Source organism: Neovison vison, chromosome 5, assembly GCF_020171115.1.
Source record: "Neovison vison isolate M4711 chromosome 5, ASM_NN_V1, whole genome shotgun sequence".
NCBI lineage: Eukaryota > Metazoa > Chordata > Mammalia > Carnivora > Mustelidae > Neogale > Neogale vison.
Window position 1 is genome coordinate 100455028 of NC_058095.1, and position 27606 is coordinate 100482633.

A 27606-nucleotide genomic window follows, 5' to 3' on the forward strand; every position below is an offset into this window, starting at 1 on the left:
CAGCTTCACCTCTCCCACTTCAGGCAGCTGGGGACAAAATATTAGGACAACTAGCGTCCGAACGCCACAAGTCATAAATCGCTCAGGAACAACTTTAATTTACACTGTGGAGTTCCAGTTCACAAGTGTTTTGAAACTTGAATAGTAGGTTTCAGCAAAAAAAAGCGCCGTCTTACCCAGCGCCCCAGACACTTCAACTTCACACAGAGCCTCCACAGCAGCGGCGGCGCCAGCGAAGCGTGGCGTCTCCCGCCAGCGCCAGAGCCGCACTTGCGCAGCAGTTCCTTCGCTGCCGGCTCAGCCCCGCCCCTCAGAAACGCCAAGTTCCCTGAAAGGCACCCGGCGTGGAAACGCTCACGCGCAGGCGCAGTCGGGCTGCTTTAGCGGAGCCGGAGATTTTTTTTTTTTTTTTTTTTTTTCCTCCTCTCGCGGGTCCTGGGTCTTTGGTTTGCGAAGTGCCGTTGGGCCCTACAGGTGCTGAAGGGCTGGGGTCGTGGACCCCCATAAGGTGTCAGCAGCACGGAGGTGCAGGGTGTTGTCGAGGGTGCGGGGCCGGGCGCTGCCAGCGGCGCGCTCCGCCCCGGGGCCCCGGCCCCTGCTCTGGGCCAGGCCCTGGCTCCGGCCCCCGCCCCGGCCCCGGCCTCGCAGTTTACTCTGCTGGTGATGCACCCCTGCGGAGGGCAGGACGACTCTGCGGCCGAGGGCGTCCTGAGGCAAGCTCCGGCCCTGGGGGACGGCGCCGGTGCAGGCAAGTCCATTAGGTACCTGTGCGAAGTGGCGGGGACTGGCGAGGAGGAGGCCGGGGAGGACGAAGCCGACCTGCTGGACACTTCCGACGCCCCAGGAGGAGGCGAAAGCACCGCTAGTTTGGAGGATCTGGAGGATGAGGAGACCCACTCTGGCGGCGAGGGTGGCAGCGGGGGAGCCCGGAGACGGAGCAGCGGTGGGGGCAGCATGAGCAAGACCTGCACCTTCGAGGGCTGCAGCGAGACCACGAGCCAGGTGGCCAAGCAGCGGAAGCCTTGGATGTGCAAGAAACACCGCAACAAGATGTATAAGGACAAATACAAAAAGAAGAAAAGTGACCAGGCCCTTAACTGCAGTGGGTCCGCCCAGCCTGGCAGCACGGGAAACGTCAGACTGGAGGTATCAGACCTTACATGGGGTCTTGGGCAGTGGGAGGTGGTTAGAAAAAACTCAACTCTTACGCGAAGCGCATTTCCAGCATTACCCACCGGCTCCCAGATGGGCCAGGTTGCTGGGTCTGGACTTGTGGTTGAGAGTTAGTGAGTGCTTGTCCTAAGTTAAAGTTTATACGCACATGTGCAAAGCCTTAACAGTTCTGTTGCATCCTTCTGATAGATGAATAAATGTCAATGGAAATTATGTGATACATCAGCAGATCTGTCATTTCAAAGATCTGGGATATGGACTGGAAGGACAGATAGTAGGTGATTGGTCTGGTTCATTGCTAAAGAAGCAGGCCAAGAGACTTAGGAACCTAGATGAGATTGTACTTTGGAGAAGGTGATCTCTTCCTGGTTTTATTACCTTCCCTATTCACAGCTTACTTTTATCAGTATGCCTATTCTTAGTGAGCTGCTCCTAGTACCCCTGTGCTTAGTAGTACTCTGACCTTAGTGTCCTGTTCTCTGTTAATCTTATTCTTTGTACTCTGTTCTCAGTAATTCTATTCTCAGTAGCCTTATACTTAATAGTCTTATTCTCAGTACTCCCATGCTTAGTACACTGTACTTAATACCTTATTCTCAGTATCCCTGTTCTTAGTACCCTGTTCTCATTAGCCCTTTTCTTAGTGCTCGTAGAAAAAAAAATGGAGGGCGCCTGGGTGGCTCAGTGGGTTAAGCCGCTGCCTTCGGCTCAGGTCATGATCTCAGGGTCCTGGGATCGAGTCCCACATCCGGCTCTCTGCTCAGCAGGGAGCCTGCTTCCTCCTCTCTCTCTGCCTGCCTCTCTGCCTACTTGTGATCTCTCTCTGTCAAATAAATAAATAAAATCTTTAAAAAAAAATGGAATCTTAAAGGGGTGTAATTCTCAGGAAGATTTTTGGAGTTTTTGCTTTGAACTGCGTTGAAGGTTAAAGCCAGTGCTTTGGTGTTGACTTCTGGCCACAAATCTCCATTCCATCATTTGCTGTGTGTGGCCTTGAACAGGTTATTAAACTTTTTTAAGCCCAGCTTCTTCCTCTGTAAAATGGGTATTAAAATGGTACCTGGTTCATAATGCTCCAGTGAATATGTGAGATATTCCATATTGAGTGTTCACACAGTGTCTAGCAGATAGTAAGTCAGTAAATCTTAGCCATTATTATGGTCATTATTAATGCTATCCTTTGAAGTTGTTATAGATAAGCGGATATTTCATCCTGTGTGCTTTACTCCTTCTAATAAAAGCTATAATCCCTCTGTACATTTTCATTGAAAAGTTGAATTTTGTTAAAAATGATCCAGAAAATTTTTTAAACTGAAAGCTATCCTAGGATATATTCTAAAACTCTTTAAAAATTTTTCTTAGTTTTTGCTGGACTTGAACAACTGCCTCATTGCTAAAATTTTAGACTTTGGAATTGCTTACAAATATGAAGTCCTAAATATTTTTAAAATCTATAGTATTCAGGGCGCCTGGGTGGCTCAGTGGGTTAAGCTGCTGCCTTCGGCTCAGGTCATGATCTCAGGGTCCTGGGATCGAGTCCTGCATCGGGCTCTCTGCTCAGCAGGGAGCCTGCTTCCTCCTCTCTCTGCCTGCCTCTCTGCCTACTTGTAATCTCTGTCAAATAAATAAATAAAATCTTTAAAAAAAAATCTATAGTATTCAGCATGACTATAGTACCTATAGTAATTACTATAGATTAGTATTATTATAGTAATCTATAGTACTCAGCATCACCTACTGATTAGGGTCTGAGTGACTTCTCTTTCCCTTTTATCCCATTGAATCTTAATCTGTTTAGCGTTAAAGGACTTATTTGAGAATCTGATGAAACCTAATGAACTCTTTTCCTAGAAAAATACACACAGGTAGGTATTTAATTTTGCAAACACATTACAAAGTTAAGGACCCCTGTGGCTTAAAATCTGTATCCACATCCTTATAAAATATATTTTACCAAATCTTGGATTATAAGTAATTATGGAAATAAACATTTCACTTATTACAAAATGAAAGTTGGTAAGAGTCATGTTTGCCCTCTATACATTCCAAATTCACTTCAGAATACAGAGAGAGAAAATGATATAGTTTTTTTCAAGAAAGAATTATTTTATCTATAGCTACCTTCTTTTAACTGTCTAGCTTTTACATCTACTGTTTAAGGAAAATGTATAAAAGGCAAATAGATACTGAATTAAGTCTCCCCCTCTACATCCCACAAAAAGAACATTCATAATTTTCCTATTCTAAAATAATTTACATGAAGAGAAATAACTGCTATAAGCAAAAATTAATACCCAGCTATACCATTGTCTTATGTAATGGGGACACTTTACCAGTTCTGAGGAGATATCAAGATCTGTAACTCTTTATCTTTGTCCAACCAAGTGTAAAGAAAATAACCAACAGTTCCCATCAGGATATAATAAGAGCGAACTATAGAGTTTTACTTTACTAGCGGAGAGGAGGATAGATCCTTACCGGCTGAGATACTATGGAAAGGTTTTGCAGAGAAAATATAACTCAGTAGACACCAGAAAGTGTGGCTAATAGTTTAAGCTTAATCAGCTAAGTTTCTTATGTGCCAGTCATGGAGTCTCACACCCTTCAGCAGTGCTACACAGATGCTATATTTTACACGCATGGAAACTAAGGCACAGAGAGAGTAAGTAACTTAGCCTAGGTCATACAGCCAACGAGTACTCAAACCCAAGCAGTCTGATTCTAGAGCCTTCATTCTATCCCCACTCTATATTGCTTCCCTCAAATTTTGGTAGATAAAATAAAGAGAAACACATCTTAGTAAAGGAAGGGAAGTGTGAATACAGAAAACACTTTTGGGAAGAAGCAAGGGGACCATTCTAACGAAAGAATATTTATCTGGAAAATAAATTTGGAAAGAGAATTTGAAGCCAGTTTTTGTATGGTATTGAATGTCAGACTATGGGGTTTGGGTTTGGGGTCTTCAAATGAAGTTTCTAATTAGGAAGTAATGGGGACTCTAATGGGATGGATTAAAGTTGAGGCCTAGAGATTTAGAGATTATTTAGGAGATCATTATAGTAGGACTGATGAGTGGTAATAGGGGGTCTTTTGTAGTAATTTAAAAGCAAGATTAGAAATTAAGGTATTTAAAATCATTTACATAAATCAAGTTAAATAAGGAACAAATGTATATGACATTTAGTCATGCATCTAAAAATTATGCTATAGGAAAGAAACATAAAGGAACTAGGGATAAAAGAATAGACTATGGGAGTGATCATTACCTATAAATATCCTTAAAAGGGTATCATTTGGAAGAAGCAGTAGGTTTATTTTGGGTAGCTCTATGTAAGTAGGACATTTAAGTAAAAATCACAAGAGATATGTATTTCAGCTCAGTCGAAATAAAAGTTTACCTAAATGTTGGACTTATTTAAAACTAAACGGGATGCCTCAAAAGTTGGTAAACTCCTTAGGACAAAAGGTGTTAAAAATTTTTGAAAAGGGAAAAGGTGTTGAAAATTTTTAAAAAGGAAACCTCAACATTGTAGAAGTTTGGACTAGCTGACTCAAGGTTATTTCTACTACGAGTTTTTGTGATTTTGTAACATTCACATTGTGAATCTGTGTAGTACTTTGTTTGGAGTTGTGATAATATAGGGTACTCTGCTATCAAGTCAGTTTCATGATTCCACTTCTTGTGCATATAAAAATGAAATAGTGCCACACATAGTTAATCCTGTGGAAAGAGAAGAAGAAATTATTTTTGGTTCTTTTGGGTGTGAGAAAGCTCTTTTTATAGTTTTGTTTTTGTTTTTGTTTTTTTTACATTTTGCGGCCTAAAATGTTTAGGGATTGAACATTTTTGTCACATCGGGTTGATACACTTCCCATAATGAAAGATAGATAGTGGCTATTCTAACAGAACTCAGAGGCCAGTAGAGAGAGGTCAAGAGAAGGAAACAGCTTCAGTAACCACCTGAAGAGCAAAGAGAGAAGAGTCAATTTACATATAGCATGGGTTTATGTAAAACATTTATAATTTTATATTTGCTTAGTCATCATTTTGGGATGTGATCAGTATTGTATCGTGGTTTTATAAGAGTCAGAATATATCTCAGTTAACTCCAGTATTTAGTTATGCCAGGAACATTGTGAGTTTTTAAGATACTGTCAAGGAACTAGGGATACATATTTGGTAGGTAGGGCTGCTGAGTTTGTTTGGGTAAGGATATCTCAAAGTATTGTTTTCATTTTAGGATCTAGCTATTTTGTCTATACCAGTGGCAGGAGATTATTTATACCAGTGCTTTCCAGTTTTTTCAAAGCCAGTTTGTCATTTTTCTCCTAGTGACTTACAAATTTTGAAAGCCTTGTCCATCAGTTGCTTCTTTAATATTTTACTGCCTCCCCCCATTTAATTGTTGTTGTTAACTGGATAGAAAACTATCAGTGTTTCTAGCAATAGGTAGATTGCCTTTGAGTATATATTCTATCCAAAGGAGGCAGACTGTTTTGGCCTGGATAGCTTTATCTGAAGAGAATGTTCAATTTCCAATTGGCATTTTTTGTAATACTGAAAACAGCTCACAGGTAACTCTTTGCTCCTCCCACCTCTACCCCATTTTTGATTTTGAGACCTTCAAGAGACTGGAGATCTGAGGTTAAAGAAATTGTAGAGGGGTGGGAGTGAAGAGTGTTCTATAAAATTAACTGCCAACGTCTTATCTGTGACTTAATGAGGGCTTTTCCCAAAGTTTTATAGGAACTGGGCAAGAAGGAAGAGAAGCTGAGGACTCATTCATTACATCATTAAAAGTGTACAATCATGGATTATTATATTATGTGAACTGTTAACCTGTTTGCATTTTTATTTTTTATCCCAGGAAAGTACAGATAACATACTCTCCATTGTTAAACAAAGAACAGGAACCTTTGGGGATCGTCCTGCAAGACCTACTCTTTTAGAACAAGTGTTAAATCAAAAAAGACTGGTAAGTATCTGTAAAGTACTTCCAAATTTATTATCAGAAGTTGTTAGAATTATTTAGATTTTTGAGATTTTAAAACTTGCTCAACTGGTCATCAGAATGAGTTGTTCCTTTGCTAGTACACCCTGGAATCTCATAAAGCTTTCCCAAAACAAACCTTTAATCCTTTATCTTCATTGACTAAACCTTGAATATCTGAGCAAAATGGGGTTTTAAAGCAGACTCTGTACTGAATTCTGTGGTTTGTGGAAGAATGCATTAGTGGTATGGAAATAGAATGAGACCAATATTTAATAGGGGTTCCTATTATAAATTTGTTAGAAGACATCAGAAATCAATCAAAAAGCAGAGATTTTTCAATAAACATGGAAATAATTGGGTAATAATTTGAAGACAAAAAGGATTTAGCTCATCATATCACTATACATCAAATTAAATTCCTGATAAAGGAAAAAAAGTACAATTGAGACTTAATCTTAAAAATCTTTTTCTAGCTTAAAAGAAGTAGAAGTATGAAGTAGTGAATGCTGTAGTCAAAAATGGTGATAAAAATGCAAACTTCAGGCAGCACCTGGGAGGCTCAGTCATTTTGGGCGTATGCCTTCTGCTCAGGTCACGATCCCAGGATGCTGGGATAGAGCCTCATAATGGGCTCCCTGCTCAGTAGGGAGCCTGCTTCTCCTGCTACAGCTCCCCTGTGCATGTGTTCCCTCTGTTGCTCTCTCTCTGTCATAAATCAAATCTTTAAGGAAAAAAAATGCAAATTTCAAACTAACATATTGGAAAAATATTTGCAGCACATATAAGACACTGTGGTTAAGATGGTTGACATTTTTAGTTTACAAAATATTCATAGAAATTGATGAGGAAAAAATGTTGGCTTCACTACATTGCAAAAGTATAAACAGGAATAAAAGCAGAAATGCTACCATGAAGTGATATGAAAAGGTATTAAGTATCAGTAAAAATCACAATTAACAATACAACAAATGAAAACTATTTAGAAGACATCACAGTGATATTGGGGGTTTCATGAAATGGGCACTCTCATTCTATTGGTGGTATTATGTATGTATCAGACCTAGAAAGCAGTTGGGCAATGGTATCAGGAGTCTCAGCAGGAAATAAACCCTATATATGGATAAAGTTAAGCATGAAGGTGTTGCCAGAAATGTAATTATCACAAATAGTAAAATAGTAGTTAAAACAACCTAAATGTTCAACAGTTTGATAATAGTGGAGTAGATTATTGTGCATTTACTTAATAGGATATTGGTACATCTTTACAATTTTTTACTGAAGTATAATAAATAAGTTTTAAAGAAATAATTAGAAAATTTACTGTGTTCTAATGTTAAGTTTTAAAATCAGTATTCAACGCTATTATTTCCACCTTGCTCGGTTTATTTTTTTTAATTTGGGAGATCCAAAGTTTATTTCCCTCATCACTTTATAGAAGTATTTTATTTAAGTAAAAGCACACTAACTGTATTTGTTATATGACTAGATTTTAAAATGGTAGGTGTACAAAACTGTATTAGATCAGTCATATTCTGCCTTTTCTGAAATTTTTGTAATATGCTAATACTATTTTCATTAATACCTGTACACACACACACGTTCTTTTTAATTTCTTCAGAAAGACTTAATAGGCTAGTGGAGAAATTGAATCCTTACATGGATTTCCAACCTGGCATCTAATTGCCATTTTCACACGTGGCCGCTTGGTTTTCTTACTGTGACCTTGGACCAGTGCCCTTCTTGGCTGTTTGCTCTTATGTTTCATAGATAGTATATATGCTGGCATAACATAAAGCATTTCATTACCTTTGTGTACACAGTCACCAATAAGATTAGGCTTCACCCATTACTGTAGGTTTTAGTATTTTGATGTATGACATCGAATTTTATTATTCTAAGTTTGCAGTTTAATGCAGTGCATCAGGTGCAAGTGTGAATTCAGTTCGGGCATATTTTGTTTTGTAAGCATATTGTGCCTTGTGTAGAGACATCAGAGTAATTTTTATAGCATGAAGGCAATCTACTCCCATAAGAATAATGCTAATAAATATATTTTTTTCCTTTTTTTTTCCAAGTCATTACTAAGAAGTCCAGAAGTGGTGCAGTTTTTACAGAAACAGCAACAGCTATTAAATCAGCAAGTTTTGGAGCAAAGACAGCAGCAGTTTCCAGGAACATCAGTGTGAAGGAATTTACCAAGAAGATCCACATGTTTTTTTTTTTTAATTTTGTTGTAGAAGATGGACATATTTTTATACTAAAGATAAATGGGATTAGATATGCCAGTAAAACATAAACAGTCATTTTCCTGTAAATATATGTGTGCATTTTGGGATAAATAAGTATTGCCCTTTGTGCATCTAATCCTTTCAGATTACCATGAATTTGAAGAAACAGCTTATCTTTCCAAAATAACATTAAATTACGATTTTTTTTTTAAACAAAGTATTCCTCTTCAGTCATTGTTACTGAAGGTAATGAAGCATTTACTTTCTGTGGAAGTCACAAAGCTAAGAGATACTAATTTTTGATCATTTAGTTCAGTGGTCTTATCAAGGGGCAGTCAGAAATGGATGGATATGTTTTTAATTGTCACAATAATCTTAAAAACTCCTGGTATTTAGTGAATGGGTCAGGAATCCTAAATGTTCTACAGTGTCTGGAATGGCCTTTCACAACTAATAATTATCTCACCCACAATGTCAGTAATCCTCCTCTTGAGAACACTGATAGTTTTGATACTACTTGTGATGATAAAATGTCGTCAGAGCACCTGAAATTGGGTTCTTGAAATAACTTTTTCTTTACAGTTAAGACTGGAGCTGTCAAAGAGGTAAGCATATTTTAAATGTATAAGGAAAATGATCATTGTTAATTATCTATGAAATTAGGATGTGCATTTCTTTTCAGAGATGTGCTGGTAAAACCTAGGAGGGGGTTAACTAAGTACACTGGAATGAAAGCATCTCCTAAAGTTGGCTTCTCATTTCATGTTACCTATTAGTGTTTTCTCTTTTAAAGCAGACTTGTGTGTTGAATTTGTAAACAGCATAGGTGTATCTCATTCCACCAATGTCAGGGCAAAAACAATTTTTTAATATTAATTTCCTTTTCAAAAAGAAATTCTGAAAGTAAGAATAACACTTCAGCGTTTTGTTAATGTTTTTCAAAATTGAGCTAATTTAATATCGTGTTATTCCTAAAGTAATGTTCAAAGAATGATGATGGGTAATCTGGGTAGATACTTTTTTTCTTCTGTTGTCTCCTAGGAAAACTTAAAAGGCAAACCTACCGATAAGAATAACAAATCAAATGTCAAGAGAGTATTTCCAATGTTAGATAATAAATTTATGTCTCTTAGGTATAACTGTGCAAAAATGTCTTCATTTCTTGGGTTTTAAACCCTGAAATGTATATCGAGTTAACCTTAGTCGCGGCTATTCTAAGAAGTACTTAAGGAGAGGATCTTTTTATATTTTAGGTGTTTCGTACCTGTATATCTGTGCAAAAACACAGATTTTACCAAAATTATTCATTAAAGCCCATTGTAGACCTTTCAGTTGTCTGATTCACTTATTCTGTTCTTTAGTTTTTTCATTCTGGATGCAGAGGAATTCATTTATACTTGTTATTAACTATTAGTTCTCTTACTCATGGTTTTGGAACCTTTATTGAATCCCTACAGTGTTAAGTTAAACTTTGTGGGGAAAAAAAAAAAAAAGTAAGGGGCACCTGTGTGACTCAGTCAGTTAAACATCTGCCTTTGGTTCAGGTCGTGATCTCAGAGTCCTGGAATCAAGTCCCACGTGGTGCTTCCTGCTCAGAGGGGAGTCTGTTTCTTCCTCTGTCCCTTCCCCTGCTTGTGCTCGCTTGCTCTATCAAATAAATACACAAAACTTAAAAAAAAAAAAAAGAAAAGAAAATAAATCAGCTTATCTTTCAAGTGGAATAAGAGGGATAGGAAAGGAGGGGAAAGTAATAGGCCAGAATGCTGAATTAAATAAGAGGGATTGAATTTATGTATAAATAAACATCTATCTCAGTATATGCTTACAGACAGCTCATTAATGAAACAGTATGGTTTTTACTTATTTGGGGTAGATTTACTGCAGTGTGTCCCCACTTGTTTATCCCTTCAGGTACTCCAGACCTGTGCAATATAACTGACACTTCTCCCATCCAGAAGTTGATTTTATTCCTCTATCCCTTAAATCTGAAGGACTGGCCTTGTGACTTGTGTTAGCCAACAGAATGCAGAAGAAATAATATGTGCCAGCTTTGAGTAGATTTCCAAGACTTTGAACCCTTCTACTTGTTCTTTTAGAGCCCTACTCCGCTGTCGTGGTGAACAGCCGGACATGTGAGTGAGGCTGTGCTCCACTAGCTCGCCCCCAGCCACCCTGCCAGCCGACTGCAGATGCATTTGACCCCAGGCCAAATCAACCAGACCTAGCCCAGATTTGCAGAACCCCCCAACTGATCTGTAGACTTGTGAGCAATAATAGCTGTTTATGATTATAAGCCACAGTGTTTGGGGGTCCTTTGTTACACAGCATTCTGGAGAGCAGGTAACTGATAGACCTAGCTATATAGTTATTGCTGCCTAATAAATGACCCCCAAATTTAGTAGTTTATTAATTTATTATTATCTTTCATAGTTCTGGATATGATTACTATAGTTTTAAATAGCTGTACAAATCCTTTCAAGCTAGGTGCTTTCTATTGAAGTTTATAGGAAGAAATGTTTTTACTAATAAATCTTCATTTCCATATATTTAGCACTTACTTATAGTGCAGTTTCCCCCTGGAGTTTCCTGCCATTCATTCTGAGGCCCAAATGTAAACTTCCCTCACAGAGGTGCATGAAGAAAGTAGATTATAATCTAAAGACAGCATGACAGAATGATACCAATTTTCTAGCATTTTATAATTTTTTAAAACAATTCCGGTTACTTACTCTTCCAACAATCCCATGGTGTATGCACAACGGTTATTGTGTGGATGCAGAAGCAAGCTTGCAGAGGTTGTCACTTGCTCAAGATTGCACAACCAGCTGGATTCAAATCCAGGACTTTCAAGTTACTCACTGTACACTGTTGTACGTCGTGTGAGCCGTGTACGTAATCATGGTGAGGCCTGCGCAGTTTGAGCATGAACTTCACATTTGACCGTGGAAGTACTATCATAAATAAATAAAGCCTTTGTACATTAACCCTTGAGTTTTGGAATATGTTAAAAGACAAATATTACTTACACACTAATTATATTAGTTTAGAAAGTACTTTCATGTAATAATTCATTTGAACCTCAAGATATGGCAAGTATTGTCCCTGTTTTTGGATGAGGAAAGAAACTCAGAGAAATGACTTGTAACAACAGGTCTAACTGTTGGATGTAGAGCCAAGACTTGAATTAAATCTTGTCTCCAGAAATGATGCTCTGCCCACAGTAGAGTGTTGTTGCTAAATTAAGAGCTAACACTTCCAAGTGCCTAGTTTCAAACACAGTAGGCACTTAAATATATGCTAAATTTTTTCAAGTTTCTGTATGCACACACATATAATTTTATATAAATACATCAATGTAATCCTAATGCATGTACTGAGGATTTCTGGTTTAGGTTCTCCCTTTTGTTTAATTTTTTGGTTCCCCACTATCAGTCTTCCATGCACTGCTCACCTTCTAGATAACCCATGTCAACAAGCTAGCATGTATTCTTCCTTATTTTTACTGTTTCGTGAATCTTAAAAACACATATATATACATATAGCAACTTTCAGTTACATAAAAATGTGGGCATATTATACACGTCAGCATATTACTTTTTTATGCTCCAGTACTCAGAAATCCTCCCAAATCACTTCTGTGGCTCTGATTCATTCCTTTAGATGGCTGCAGAGTATCTCATGATAGGAATGTGTCATCACATTCAATCATTCCACTGTTGATGCCATTCATTTGGTGTCCAGTTTTCTGTCACTATGAACAATGCCTCCTCCCTGTAGTGTATCCTTATGTACTGGTGTGCACTGGCAGTTCAATGGCCTTGGAATAGATTTTCATAATTGGGATTGCTAGGTGGAGGGAAATATATAGATATGTGCTTTCTTCAGATACTACATTTCTTTCTCCCCAAGTCTCCATCACTGCAAATGTCTACTAGCAGCAAGGGAGAATTTCTTTTCCTATCTTTGCCAACAAGAATTACTGTTCTTTTTTTTTTTTTTTAACTCTTCCTTGATAGATATGTACTGCTAATTGTTACATTTATTAGCATTTCTCTGAATAGTGGAAAATTTGAGTACCTCTTTATATATGCTTGTTATTTAGATTTGCTCTTCTGTGAATCGCCTAGTCATATATTTAGGCTCCCTTTTTCTACCCAATGTGCAAAAGTCTGGTGCATATTATAAAAAGTAAGCCTGTATTTTTTTCAAAAGATTTTATTTATCAGAGAGAGAGAGAGAATGAGTGGGAGGTGAGGAGGAGCAGAGGGAAAAGCAGTCTCCCTTCTGAGCAGGGAGCCTAAGGTGAGGCTCGATCCCAGGACCCTGGGATCATGACCTGAGCCAAAGGCAGGAAGGAACTTAACCAACTGAGCCACCCATGCAGGTGCCCCAACTCTGTCATTTTTGTTCATATTTCCCCAAATCTAAAATTTGCCTATCTACTTCTTTTGTGGTATTTTTGCCATACAAGGTTTTAGTTTTTGTAGATTTCAACATATATGACATTTCTTTTGTGGCTTTCAGGTTTCCAGTGTTGGTTTAAAAAATCCAATTTGGGATCTTTCAAATGATTGTTGATTTATAATGTGCTGTTTCTTTGTCTAGAATTAGAAAACATAATTAGTGCAGGTATTGCCAAATGGTCCTAATTTCTTTTGTGTAACTGACACGGAAAATTTCGTATTCTTTTTTTATCATTGTGACTCCTTCAGCTTCTCATTTTCTTTAGCTAAGAAAATAAATATTATAATCATGACAACAGGTGCCGTTGAATGGCACATAACATTTGTGTTCAGACAACTATTTTTTTAAAAAGGTAACAATTTTATTTTAAAATGGGCTGAACTGCCCCACTATAGAAAAAGGTCTGATTAAAATGATTTTATTGGGTTTAAAGTTAATAAATTTCTTTTAAAACTATTTTAGTGAAGATATTTGAACTGTTTAATAATTAGAGAAGTTGATCTCATCTCCTACTCAGGACACGGATTACTTTCCTCTATCCGCCCGATTACTTTCCTCTATCTGCCCAACAGTTATTACTTGCCCTCCGAATAATCATTTGTAACGTTCGAAAGCGTTAGAGACGAATAGTTTTTGTTATTGTATATTGCAGCAAAAGAAACAAATCTTCCATCTTCATAGCCTTACCCTAGTGATACAGAAATACATACAGGCTTTCTTTTCTTTCTTTCTTTTCTTTTTTAAAGACTATTTATTTATTTATTTATTTGACAGAGATCACAAGCAGGCAGAGAGAGAGGAGGAAGCAGGCTCCCCGCTGAGCAGAGAGCCTGATGCGGGGCTGGATCCCAGGACCCCAGGATCATGACCCAAGCCAAAGGCAGAGGCTTCAACCCACTGAGCCACCCAGGCGCCCCACATGCAGGCTTTCTTAAGATTTGTAAAACAACCAGAAGGGGCGTTAGAGAGTAGTAGGGAATTTGGGTAAATTGGAAGGGGAGGTGAACCATGAGAGACTATGGACTCTGAAAAACAGTCTGAGGGGTTTGAAATGGCGGGGGGGTGGGAGGTTGGGGTACCAGGTGGTGGGTATTATAGAGGGCACAGCTTGCATGGAGCACTGGGTGTGGTGAAAAAATAATGAATACTGTTTTTCTGAAAATAAATAAATTGGGGAAAAAATTGGTTTAGATATAGGGGTAGCAATGATTGGGAAAAGGGGATTGCCTTAAAATTTAACTTTATTGAATATTAGAAAATAAAAGTAAAAAAGGAATAAACTAAAAAAAAAAAAAGTTATAACTAGTGAGATTTTGTTTTCCTCTCTTATGATTGTACCTTGTATCATTTACTGTCCTCAAATTGGAACCACAGTCAGCACTAATAAGATTTTATACCAGTTGCCTTTGAAGATCTAATAACAAACAGGATATATTAATAGTATTATATCAATATTAAGCATTTGCACAAAAATGTATTACTACTTATTGTAATTATATAAAAATACACATACATACCTGAATTTCCTCATCATGTTGAACAGACTCATCTATGAGGGAATTGTAACTGGGACAGCATTACTTCCTACAGAAAGTGAAGAAGTCTGAGTCTTAGAGAACTATCGGTATTTTTCAAAGAGCATCATCAAAAGTTGTCTGCTACTATGAAAACTCAGGTTTGCTTTCAGCAGGGTAGTACTCAGAGATCCTTTTTTCTAGGCTCCTATTATATTTACAAAGCTGATCTTTTCTTTCTAGAAGAGACTTTGGCGGGGGGTGGGATGTGCTGGGTGGCTCAGTCGCTTAAGCAACCTACTCTTGGTTTCCACTCAGGCCATGATCTCAGGGTTGTGAGGTGGAGCCGGGTGTCCAGCTCTGCAGCATGGAGTTGGCTTGAGTCTTCCCTCTCCTTCTCCCTCTCTCTCTGCTCCTCCCCTGCTTGCACTCACGCTCTCTAAATAAATAAATAAATAAATAAATATATATATATATATATATATTTTTTTTTTTAATAAAATAGACTTCATGGCATGAACACCTTGCCTTTTGTGTTAGTGAGTGGACCCTTGTGTCCAGGAATGTGCCTGAGAAAAACCAAACATTCCTCCCATATCCAAGCACTCTTTTTTCTTCCTTACAACGAAACAATGTTACTGGGTTTCCTGTGTCTATTTATCATTCATGCAGCAACAGTCGAAACTGTCCTTTACTCACTAGTCCCACATGTTTGCTGCCTGTAAATAGGGCATAAAGTCCATCCAGTATCTCATTTCTTGAACACTTCTGGCTTTGTCTGCAGTTGGAAAATGACTATAGCCCCTGGCCAGAATGGGCATTGCCTATTCTAAACCAGTATGAGAACTTAAAACTGAGGCACGTGGAGCAACTCTCACGTGCTCACTTTGGAGAGGAAGGCTGGGTGCTTTCTGACCAACAAGCACTTGGGCCCGAACTCCACTAGATGCAAGGTGAAGGTCAGATGCTGGGATCACCACAGTGACTGTGCCAACACAGCAACACAGGACCAGCAGTGTCCTCAGACACCAGTGCTACTTTTCTGTCTACACTGTACCCTCGCTGTGAAATGGAATAGCTCACCTCTACTATTAATAATTGGAAGCAGGAACTGAGCTATTTCTAGCAACCAAAATAGCAAGCCTTCCCACGTAGTCTAGGAGACAGACACAAGTATTTTGAACAGAGATCTCCTATGTAACTAATGAACTGGCATATCACCTTGAGTCTGAATACTCATCAAAACCAGAGTAGCAACCACACCGGAATACATGGGAGGTGCTTTCAGACAGGCTTTCAGTCCAAACTTGGTGAGAATCAGCTACTCTCACCTCCTTTTCAATCAAGACAAGGTCTCATCAATATTCCCAACATAAGAACAACGTGAGGGCCACTGTTTCATTCATCCAACACACCACCTCAAAGCATGATGGCTTAAAATAACCACCTTTTTGTCGTCGTGTTCACATGCTGTGGGTTGGCTGAGTTCAGCTGAGAGGTTCTGGTGATTGGGCTTGGGGTGTCTCATGAGGCTGCATTCAGACGGAAGCACGGCTGTGACTGGAACACGCAGGGTGGGGCGCCTGGGTGGCTCAGTGGGTTAAGCCGCTGCCTTCGGCTCAGGTCATGATCTCAGGGTCCTGGGATCGAGTCCCGCATCGGGCTCTCTGCTCAGCAGGGAGCCTGCTTCCCTCTCTCTCTCTGCCTGCCTCTCCATCTACTTGTGATTTCTCTCTGTCAAATAAATAATAAAATCTTTAAAAAAAAAATCAAAAGGAACATGTTTTCGGACATGTGAAAAATACTGAAATTCACATTTTACATTTACAGGAGCCAGGCCACACTCACTGTGTGCTTACTGTTTACAGCTGCTTTCGCGGGCAAAGTTGGAGCTGAGCAGTTGCAACTCCTGGTTGCCCCATCAGAATTCCTTATGCTTCTTTCTAATCTTTACTGAAATTCACATTTTGAAAATAAGTGCTTGGACTAAAAACAATGATAACTGTTTAACTGTCAAAGCTATCTTTCTTTGCTACCGCAGGCAACTGAGTAACTATTTCCAAACTAAATCATACGCATTCTTCTCTTACCCCACCAATAGAGCAAGGTCACTGGACAGGCAATTGGAGGCTTGCAATTATTTTATTTCAAAGAGAAATGAGGGGAGCCTTGGTGGCTCAGTCAGTTAAGCAGCTGCCTTTGGCTTAGGTCATGATCCCAGGGTTCTGAGATGGAGCCCAATAACGTTGGGCTCCCTGCTCAGCGGGAAATCCGGTTCTCCCTCTACCCTGTATCCCCTGCTCATGCTCGCTCTCTCTAGCCTGTGCTCTGCCTCTCAAACAAATAAATAAATAAATATAAATATTTTTTTAAAAAGAGGAGAAATGAAATAATTGCTGATTTTTAAAAAGAGGAACTGGAAACAAATATCATTTCTGCTTTTACAATGTGAATCCCAAATGCCTTTCTAAACAATAGCTGGAAAATGATGAACATGAATAGATACAGTCCTTGCCTTCAAGAGCTCCCAGTCTGGTAGACAGTTGGACAAGTAAACGGTGTGGTGCAGGAATTAATAACTGACCACTGAAGAGCACAAATACGATAGCAGCACAGAGAGCAGGCATCCAACCTGGCTTAGGAGGGTCTAGGGTTACTTGCTAAGGCAAATGATAGGGAGGAAGAAAGTTGGATTGGCCCAGAAATCTTACCAGGTACCCACCCAGGGCCTGATGGAGATGTTGCTGTTTGTTCCCCCAGCAAGCTGCCACAACCAACAGTGCCCTGACCTTGGCTGGCATACTCATTCATCTTCCTCCATAAACTTGTAAATTCCTTTTAAAGGCAGAAACTGTTATCTGTCGTTGCATCTACATTGGCTGACGTATATGAACCATCTGATAAAAGAATATGCACAGGTTTCTAGGATGAAAATATCCCGTCTCAAAGATAAGTCAATGTTTAAAGATTGTCTTGTATGTCTATGCCATGATATATTAAAAACAATCTGTATAGTTAGTGTTTGAAATGCCAATACCAAATATTAGAGGCAAGAACAGGGTCCGGCACCATGAAGATGCAAAAGCAGACAAGATGTAATCATGGTTCTCCAAAAACTCACAGCTGAAATGGGAGGTCTCATAATCCCTGCCTACATCTGAACCACAACAACCTTTCATTCATTTACAGTTTTGAAGTCCACAAATACCTCTTTGAATAAAGGGTACATTTCTTAAAATAATAAAAAAAAAAAAAAGAAAACTTTGACCAAGTTTAATGAGAAGGCTGAGCTTTCTTGAAATATTGACACATTTCCCCCCCTCCATTTTAAGGGTAGAAGAAAATGGAGGGAATTGAGAATTTCCTCCTGGATTTTATTTTATTTTTTCCTCATCAGTCATCTTTAGCACCTTTCCTGATACATAATATGTATGTACAACAAACAGATGTTTACAAGAATAAAATGGTTCTTTCCTTTATCACAATATCACTTAATATTTACCACTACCCAGAAAAAAAGCTCCTATGATATCCTCTCTAAAATTACCACAAAGTATCTCCAAGAGTCTATGCTTAATGCTGGGGACACAAAGATGTTTAATTCAAAATCATTACTTAATTTCTCCATAGCATATTGGATTTTAAAAGCATCTCATTTTCAAAATAAGATGGTTTAAGATCACCTAAAATCCATATGCAGTGACCTTTCTATGATGTTTGTATGGAAAAAATGAGCCAGAAACAGATAGGTACAGTATTGTTTATTATAAACAATGACATAACAGTATGAGTGTGCATTTGAAGGATAATTGAAGCCTAGATATGATCAACAAAAGCACTACTTAAACAGAAATAGTTTCTTGTTAGTTCGTGTTACATTAATTTAAACATATGTCAGGATCCTCCAGTCTTGTCATACGGTTCAACTGCTAAAATCCTAACAGGGGAAGACAAATTTGGAATGCACGTTATAGTTTGCTTTAGTTGTTGAATACATATATCCAAATACTCAGGACATATTCAAAATTAAACAAGTGCTTAAAGTCTACAGGTGATGTTTATAAAATGTTTTTGTTGTTGCATTTAATCCCTTAGAAGAAAATGAAAAAGGGATTCTAAGTGCTAGTGCTATTTTGTTGTTCAACTTTTCCTGATTTATACTGAATGCTAAAAAAAAACATAAAAATAAAAAAGGTAACTGTTGAAAAATGACATCTTTACAGTTCCAAAACACTGGCAGATAGTAAAATATCATCCAACTAAAACAAACTTCTCATATCTCAATTTTTAAACAGGAAAAGAATAGAAAACAGGCTGGAACAACACAGTAAATGTTCTGGGTCTCCAGAGCAGGCCAAAACATTGTTCTCTACTGCACGACCCTTGTCCATGGCAACCTTAAAAATGTGTGGCGTGGTTGGTGCCTTTAAATGTCTTAGCACGTCCCCTTTGCTAGTTATCCTCTAAAAGAATGCTATCACATTTTTGGGGGGACTGTCCATCTCAAGGAACGAATGCTACAACACGAGCAAACTTGGAAGTCTGAAAAAAAAAAGGTACATTACAACTTTGGGCAATTCCAAAAACGTTCAAAGGCTGATGAGAAGGTGACTAGTTACCTTTTGGTGACCAAAGGATTAACTTTTCTGAATTTCACTCCTATCCGAATATGGATTTTTGGAGAGACAGGACCAGTGATGATGCAAATGTACCACTTTAATCATTTGTTTTTCAAAGGATGAGCACAGGCTTCCTGAAATATTTTGTCCTGGTTTTACCAAACCTGCATGGCCATCCAGGTTACTTAACTTTTTAAATGTAATTTATAAGCAACCAGTTATGATTAATTCTGCAAAGGTATAAGGTTATTGCTACCAGAGGATGAGTTTGAGCATTTGTGAAGAGATCAAGAAAGCTATGTTCGCCCTCTTGAGAAAAATCATGTGTCCTTATGCTCTCACAGAGCTGTACTCATGTGAGGAAGACTCACTGTATTAATGCCTTTTCCAAGAAAAGAGGAAAAGGGAAAAACCTGGAAAACAGGGAAGTCAGGGGAGAAAACAAACAACTTTGGGGCACGGAAGAAAAGTAGCATTTCTCCAAGGAAGACTTCATCTCTTACCTGATTGCTCAGAAGAGAAGGGAACTAAGTTTCAAAACAGAAATAATTAAGAAAGGAGTTACATCTTTCTGAGCAAAGGAAAGATCATAGGTTTTGTTGTGTTTTAAAAGTCATGAAACATGAAGATGTCTACACAGGTTTCCTAACAGACTCTTAGCTCCAGAGCCTAGGGCTGCTTCTGGTTTGCATCTGATTCCACAGTTACCCAACACTGTACCCGGCCCATACAGGGGCACAATACATAGTTGTTGAACCAAGGAACTACGGGGTTTTCTAAACACTAAATGGACCACCTAGTTTTAACGTAGAATGTACTGTTTTCTATTGCGTATATGAAAGTTTCTATTAGATAACACTAACTCTTACAAGAGGTGACAGTAGCAGCTCACTCGCATATTCTTTTTCACAGGATCATTTCTACCTTGAATACGATTTAATGAGAAGCAACTATTGTGTGCGCTAAAGCTAAAAAGAGTTGACAGAATGCATAAATGAAGAAACCTCTTGGATTACTGAAGTACCGTCTGTTACAAGCATAATTACCTTCTTAAATTATACATTTTTTAAGAGGGTGTGAAATATTTTTTGAAGCAATGCAGTGTTTAGTGGGTGGGAATTATATATATATACATTATATATGTGTATATATATACATATATATATATTTTATATGAAAGTACCTAGAAATGTGGGGAATTTTCCTCTCCTCTCTTTATCATCTGAGAGTAAATAAGAACAGGTTTTTAATACCATATATATCTATTTTTTAAATGTTCCTTTCTTCAGTACCACTGTTCCCCAGAAATTACAGGGGTTATGAAATTATTATTCTACTGGGGAAGTTATTTCCAGGTATGAGGCTTCAGCTTTGTAAGAGGCTAACAGCCATGACCAGCAGATCGAGACACCAAGTTACGTAACCCATAAATGTGACTCCAGCAATGTGTCCAGATTCTCTCAAAGGCTTCACCACCGTTTTAGTCATCTGTAAATAGTATGTGCCAACATGTAGGCAAAAGGAGTGCCCTTGCCATGAAGTCTTCTAATGGGAATGTGAGAAGGTGTGAGAAAACATCCAATGCTTTCGCCCAACCCTCTTCCTTTACTGCTTCTTCCCCACCTCGAATTTACACACAAAGTCCTCTAGCTCACTGGGCAGACTCAGATGTCTGCCAGACTGCTTGAGTGGAATAACCAGGAAAACAGGAGCCCGATTTCCAATGTGGAAAGCAAGAGTCTTCCTGGGTGATTCTTGGACTAAGTTCTGGTCTTACTTTGCAATTTGGGAATATAGCTCATTTCATGTCATTTTCATATGAATATTCCCAGGTATTAGACTCATTATTTTCTTCTTAATAGTGGTGGATCATGAGGCAACATGACTTCCCAGCTTCACAGTCTCTTTTCCAATCACAGTTTAAATTTGTTTCAAATGTACCATTAATATCAGCACCATAGTTCAGCTATAGGTATTTCAACTTGGGAAATAATTTACGTGAATTATCTTACAAAACTAATTTTACAAGCTTGGTGTTTTTCTGTCCCCCTTCTTGACAACAGCACTAAAAGTGAGATTGTTTAAATGCTATGGGTTTGACTGCTTTCTTTTGTCTGAAAGCGTCACTTGCTCTGGTGCTGCTCGTACCCCAATTTGTAAGATACAATTTCGATATTTTTCTGATAGGCCACACAACATACCTTATAATGACATGGCTGACTAACGCTGCCTTTTTTTCTGCCAACATTTTTCAAATTCTATCGACACGGTTGCTTTTCCTTTGTTTCCTCCCACAAAAGAAGCTGCTTCTTATTACAGCATTGGCATGAAAAACCTGCTTTCCTAATCACGTTGTGCGGGCATCAGGTTAACTAGAAATTCTAGTGCAAATTAACTGGTGATAAAAAAAAAATGAAGAGTATATATTATATGTATTTACATTATGTACTTAGAAACTTCAGTTAGTTGCAAATCTGAAATGGTATCTAAGCCACTGCCTGCAATAGCATTTACTCTACAGAACTGTGGATTAAGACATGACCGGCTGTTAAGACACTGAAGAAATCGGGTTATGTGGAGAGCCCATCTGAGTCAGAACTTTGTCCAACCACTGCAGCGGTCCATGAAGATGAATCTCAATCCAGCAGGGGGTACTCGTGACATCCTGGCGATGATACTCAGCTCCCCAGCCCTGGAAAGCAAGAACAGAGCCCAGAGTGATGGCGGCAGACTTTCGGTCAGCCTCTGGAGGTGAGAGATAGACATCAGTGCGTAGAGCCCACGCGCCAGAGCAGCTCCTGAGACCCTGGGAGAGCGTGCCCGCCACCTTCCTGTAAGCACAGGACAATTTGTGCATCAACCAGACACCAGAAGAGGAGTCCAAGTCAAAGGATTCCCTCAGGGCTCACAGCTCAACACATGGACCTAGAGTGATCTGGTCTCTAGGCACACCGGGAACACTGGCAAATCATTCTCTCTTCCACAAGGGAAGGGGTCTGACTTTATGTTCGACCCCTTCCTGCTGAAGACAATGTTTTGCACAGAACGGATGCTCACTACAGACCAGTGACTGGATCTCAAAGGTGTAAAGACAGAAGTGAGGGTGTTCTTGATTATTCAGGGTTGGTTTACAAAGCTTGTTTCTCCTCTCTCTCTTTTAGGCTCACTTTTGGCAATTTCCCATTTATTACCATTCACAGAAGAGACAGTAAAAATAAATAAAAAATAAATTTGCCTATCTTTATTCTCTGTACATTATACATCAGTGACAAGTTATTTTAAAAATAAAAGACATCACACATCACTGTTATTGGGAACAGTGACAATCTTCAGTTCTTAAAAAATTGGATTTCAACACAACCATGCTGCCTGACCAACACTTCACATTCGTGAGCACAAGCCTCAAGTGCTCTTCTTGATGCCACCTGCAATGGAATGACTGTCCCCGAGACACTGTGCTCTCCCACTCCTCCCCACACCCCAAATGTCTGCTCACTCCTGCTCCTTTTCCCTAAAAGCTCTAACACCTACTCCCCAGTCTGTTTGTGAATGATAACCTTCTTTTTAAAAATTCTTTATTTAAATTCAATTTAGTTAACATACACTGTATTATTAGGTTCAGCGGTAGAATTCAGTGATTCATCAGTTGCATACAACACCCAGTGCTCATTCCATCAAGTGCCCTCCTTCATGTCCATCACCCAGTTACCCCATCCCCCTACCCACCTCCCCTCTGCCAACCCTCAGAACCCTCTTGTTCTTAAGAGTTCAGCATCACTTATGGCTTGCCTTCCTCTTAATTTTCATCATATTTTAACAAGACGTAAAGCAATCAGAAGAGTTTCCACAGCACCTGTGCCAACACATTCACCCTCAGCACAGATTAATTATCCGCGCTTCCAAATAAGCCAGTCCATCCAGGTGTGCATAAGACTCAAATGCCTTCCCAAGGACATCATTCCCGCAAATCTCCCCATTCTTCCCTACAAGATTTTGTTTTATGCTGGATCATTCCCATCTACATAGGAACATGCTGAAATTTCTCCCATCTTCAAAACACTTCTGCTGGCCCTACCACTACCACCACTTACTGCTCGATATCTTTGACTTCCTTTCTAGCAAAAACCCTCAAACAAATTGTCCATAATGGCTGTACCAGTTCCTCTCCTTAGGGCTCTGTCCTAGAAGCTCTGATCTTCTCTGTTGTTGTTGTTGTTGTTTTCAAAAGATTTTATTTATTTATTTGACAGAGATCACAAGTAGGCAGAGAGGCAGGCAGAGAGAGAGGAGGAAGCAGACTCCCTCCTGAGCAGAGAACCCAATGCCGGGCTCGATCCCAGGGGACCTGAGCTGAAGGCAGAGGCTTTAACCCACTGTGCCACCCAGGTGCCCCTGATCTTCTGTTTAACTCAAACATTGGCAGTTCCATCCAGGCTCATGGATAAATACTGTGCAAACACTTACAATTCCTAAACTGACATCTCCAGCCCAGCCCTCTCTCCCTAAATCCAGACTGGTACCTCTGTCTCCTTCACATCTCTGCTTTGACACATGTCAGACATCACAGAGGTATTCTCACTAAAACTGAAGGCTTTACCTTCTATCTACACCTGATCCACCTGTATCTTCTCCCTCCCGGGTGGAGGCAACTTTATCTCTTTAACTCCTCCTTTCACCTTCCCCCATGGAATCACCTGCACAACTCAGAATCCTTCCCCCTCTTACACCTTCTATGAGATTGCTCCCCCTAATGGGCACAACCATCATCTCTCATCTGAATACTGCAATAGCCTCTTAGCTGGTCTCTACTTCCATGCTTGTCTGCATGACACCTGCAAATCACGTAGCAGCTGCAGTGATCTTTTAAATGTTTAAGTCAGGGGCACCTGGGTGGCTCAGTGGGTTAAGCCTCTGCCTTCGGCTCAGGTCCTGAGATCAAGGCCCGTATCAGGCTCTAGGGAGCCTGCTCTGCCTACTTGTGATCTCTCTGCCAAAAAAAAAACCAAAACAAACTTAAATATTTAAGTCAGATCATGAAATCCTAGGCTCAAATCCCTTCAGAAGCTCTCCATCTTTTTAAAATAAAAGCTGAAATCCTTGCGTTGGATCTCACCCTCAGCCCCACCCCCGATCCCTGACTCATGCTCCAGGCACCCTGGCCTCCTTGCGCCTACAAATGTCAGGGTAAGCTCTTGCTGTATGGTTGGCCTTTCCTCTGTGTCTACTGCTTCCCGTCCAGATACCCTTACGACTTGACTCCCCAGTCTCCTTTAAGTCCCCACGGAGATCCACCCCGTCTATCTTTATAAAACTTGCAACCGACCCCTACCCCAGCACTCCAATTCCTCATACTCTGCTCTGTTTCTCTTTCCATTCACGTTCTTTATTATAGCTGTTGTTTACTGCCTGTCTCTGCCTTCTGGAATATTGATTCCATGAAGGCAGTGATTTTGAGTAATCACTGATATATCTCAATTCCTAGAATGACGCCTGGTGTGGCCCACAGTAGGTGCTCAACAATATTTTATTGACTGACTGAGTCCTAAAATCAGTAAAAATCAAAGCTAAAAGATGCCTTATAGATGATCTAGTCCATCCCCTCTCAGTGGAAGCCACCAGTGTTTAGTCCTATAATTTCTTTTTTTAAATTTCAATAATGTGTTTTATTCAATTCAATCTAAAATATTATCCTATCAACACATAATCGATATGAAATTACTAATGAGATATTTTACATTATTTTTATCTGTACTGTCTTCCCCCCCAGCCCCAGTTTTGTTGAGATGTAATTGATATATACTGTGTCAGTTTTAGGTGTACACGCAATGACTGGATATACATACATTGCAAGATGACCACAATACATTTAGTTAACATCTATCACCTCACATACTTACCCATTTTTTCCCCATGATGAGAAATTTTAAATTTCTTTAAACTGATAGTCTGCTGCAACATTATTAACTGTCTTCTGTGAACTGTATAGCTTTATGAAATAGATCTAGCTGATCTTAGGACAATCAGATGTCTATGCAAGCTTACGTGACAGTGAAATAATTACCTCTGATGTACTGGCATTTCATCCTAACTTTAAAAACACGGACCTGGAGAAAATAACTAGGAGTCAAATGATTATTAATGGCAATTTAATGCCCTCTGCTGGTTCCAAAGCATCAGAACATTTAGAAAGATCTCCAGGTATTTGCTAATAGCTTTACAATATAAAAATGCTTTTAAAGCTTAGCAGTAAATTTGCTTTGTCATCATGAAAGAAAGGGTTTCAAACAGCCATTTTTAAAATTGGAAACTATATTCTTGTTATTTTTAAAATAATTACTAAAATTATAAATACAATAAAAATAAGAGTATAGAAAAATAAGACAACTCTTTTTCAAGGTAATCTTAAAAGATTAACAAATTTTACTATGAAAAAAACCTGGAACAATCTATACCGATTTCCTGGGTGGATATGTGACAATGTGAAAACTGTCACATAGACCCAGAGAATCTGATAAACAAGCTAAGATTTTGAAATTTCAGAATTATTTGCAACTGCTTTGCAAGAGATGAAACAGCCAAAGACTTCAGTGTGCAAATCCAGTGGGTCTTCCTTCCCACTAACTTCCTCAGTTCTCCGAAGCCTTCACATCAACGTTAGTAAGATCTAATTCGAGAAATTCAATAAATATTCATAAACAGAACAGCTACTATTCGCTCAGAATTAATCAAACCCAACATAATATTTCTATCCCAATTTGTTTATGCCTTTATGGGCATAAACTTACGTAAAGCAGCTTGTATTAGAGCCACTACTGTCTGTTCTGTAGCTTTTTTATAAATATGATCTCTTCTGTTGACCTGTATGCTTTCTAAGAGTAAGAGCAATGTTTTATTTAAATCAGATAAATTCAACATTAACTGACAGATAACAGTGCTCAGCATTTTGAGAGATGAGAAAAAAAAAAAACAACCTTGTGGCATTAAATCCTATAAAATCATCATTGTCACTTTCTCTTCCGCATGAAAAAAATCAGATAACCACCTTGTTTTTCCTTCAAAAGTAAAATCTTTTAGAATTTTCTTAGGGGCGCTGGGAGGCTCAGTTGGTTAAGTGGCTGCCTTCAGCTCAGGTCATGACCTAAAGTCTGGAGCCCCGTGTTGGGCTCCCTGCTTGGCAGGAAGCCTGCTTCTCCCTCTCCTACTCCCCCTACTTGTGTTCCCTCTCTCGCTGTGTCTCTGTCAGATAAATAAATAAAATCTTAAAAGAAAAAAAAAAAATTTTCTTATAACTGCTGAACGAGAGTGGATACTCCTGGAGGAGCTCTTCCTAAAAATACCTGATCAGAGTTCCAAAAGAAACCCCCCAAAGCAACAACAACAACAACCCTGTTTCCTAGTCGAATGGGCGGTAGAGACGCCACACACCCAAGGGATGCTTTTTGGTTTGTTTTGTTTGTCCTCTTCTATCTTACTATCTGAAAGCAAGCATCCTTACCTTAACAAAGCTCATGCGGATAGTGCACATCTTGGTTAACTCGTAGACGACTTCGAATCCGTGGTGAACCGACTGCGCCAGCAGCTGAGCGAAGAGCTGGTTGTTGAAGATCTTGAGGCTGCAGCCGCTGGGGATCTTGCACACGGTGGCTGGGTGGAAGCCGTGCTGATAGTTGCAGTTCCGGCTCTGTACGAAGATGCTGCTGTCGCTCACACACTCGGCGTACACCTCGCCCCCGACGTAGTATAAATGCACACCTACGAGGTAAAAACAGCGTCCCTCAAGCACCAGCATAGTGTTTAGCTTCGGATTAACACCATTCCCTTCTCACTGCAACCTCGTGGTATGTGACTATCTCTCGTGAAATTAATTTTAATACCACCAGCCAGAGTAAAAGAGTGATCAAAATGCCCACTTGTTCTAATTATACTGTGGGGTTTTCTTCCATGAGTCCACTTAAGAGCGGATTGCACCCCATGTTTACAAGGAGTGCAGAGGCTGTCGTGCACTGCTCCTTCTGTCACTCTCGATCTCACGCTTACTCACTCTCATAATATTAGAAGCAAAATAAATACACAATGCAGAAAACATCCTTCAGGTCCATGTATCAATAAAAAAATAGAAACTGGGCACAGATATATCAAGGAAATGTCACTTTCCCCTTTAATGCATACACTAAACCCTCTTCAGAGGAAAGAACAAATGAAGTTTACTTTTTTTTAAGTTTACATTTTAACAATTGTGAATCCATTTGTCTTAATAAATACCTCAAAGAGATTTATTTCATTTTAGAGCTTGTCACTTACCATTATAGAAATAATGCCTGCATTTTACTTAAGAATGAAATTCTTGTCACTTTTTCAGATATAAAGACTCCCGGTCAAAATGTTGCTTATTTTACTTTACATCACATTTTTGGACTTAAAAAGCAAAACACCATCCTGAGATTGGTGCTGCCCAAAATAATTTTCATTCCAGATTAAATCTGAGTTGACTCTCTCACTCCAGGTCTCTGGGTTTAAGACTTAACATATATTTATAGCAAGAGACTGGCATTAGATAAAACAAAGATGCTCCAGTCTAGTGAACATTAAATACCAGCACAATTTTCCTCCAGCC

General features: G+C 39.1%; 2 protein-coding genes across 2 annotated transcripts in view; one reads left to right on the top strand and one right to left on the bottom strand.

Moving 5' to 3' along the window:
* Nucleotides 1-507: 507 nt before the first annotated feature.
* LOC122907026 (regulatory factor X associated protein) lies at nucleotides 508-9724 on the top strand (the record flags this gene model as incomplete). The annotated part of the gene is made up of 3 exons (XM_044249603.1): nucleotides 508-1146; nucleotides 6042-6149; nucleotides 8243-9724. Coding segments are annotated over 3 exons (858 nt in total), but the record flags the coding sequence as incomplete, so codon positions are not given.
* An 8393-nt stretch (nucleotides 9725-18117) lies between these two features.
* Nucleotides 18118-27606, bottom strand: part of SMAD9 (SMAD family member 9) — a 64651-nt gene continuing 55162 nt past the window's right edge. The window contains 2 exon segments of the mRNA XM_044249604.1: nucleotides 18118-21684; nucleotides 26488-26744. Of these exon segments, the coding sequence (XP_044105539.1) occupies nucleotides 21541-21684; nucleotides 26488-26744 (401 nt within the window). The 3' untranslated portion in view covers nucleotides 18118-21540.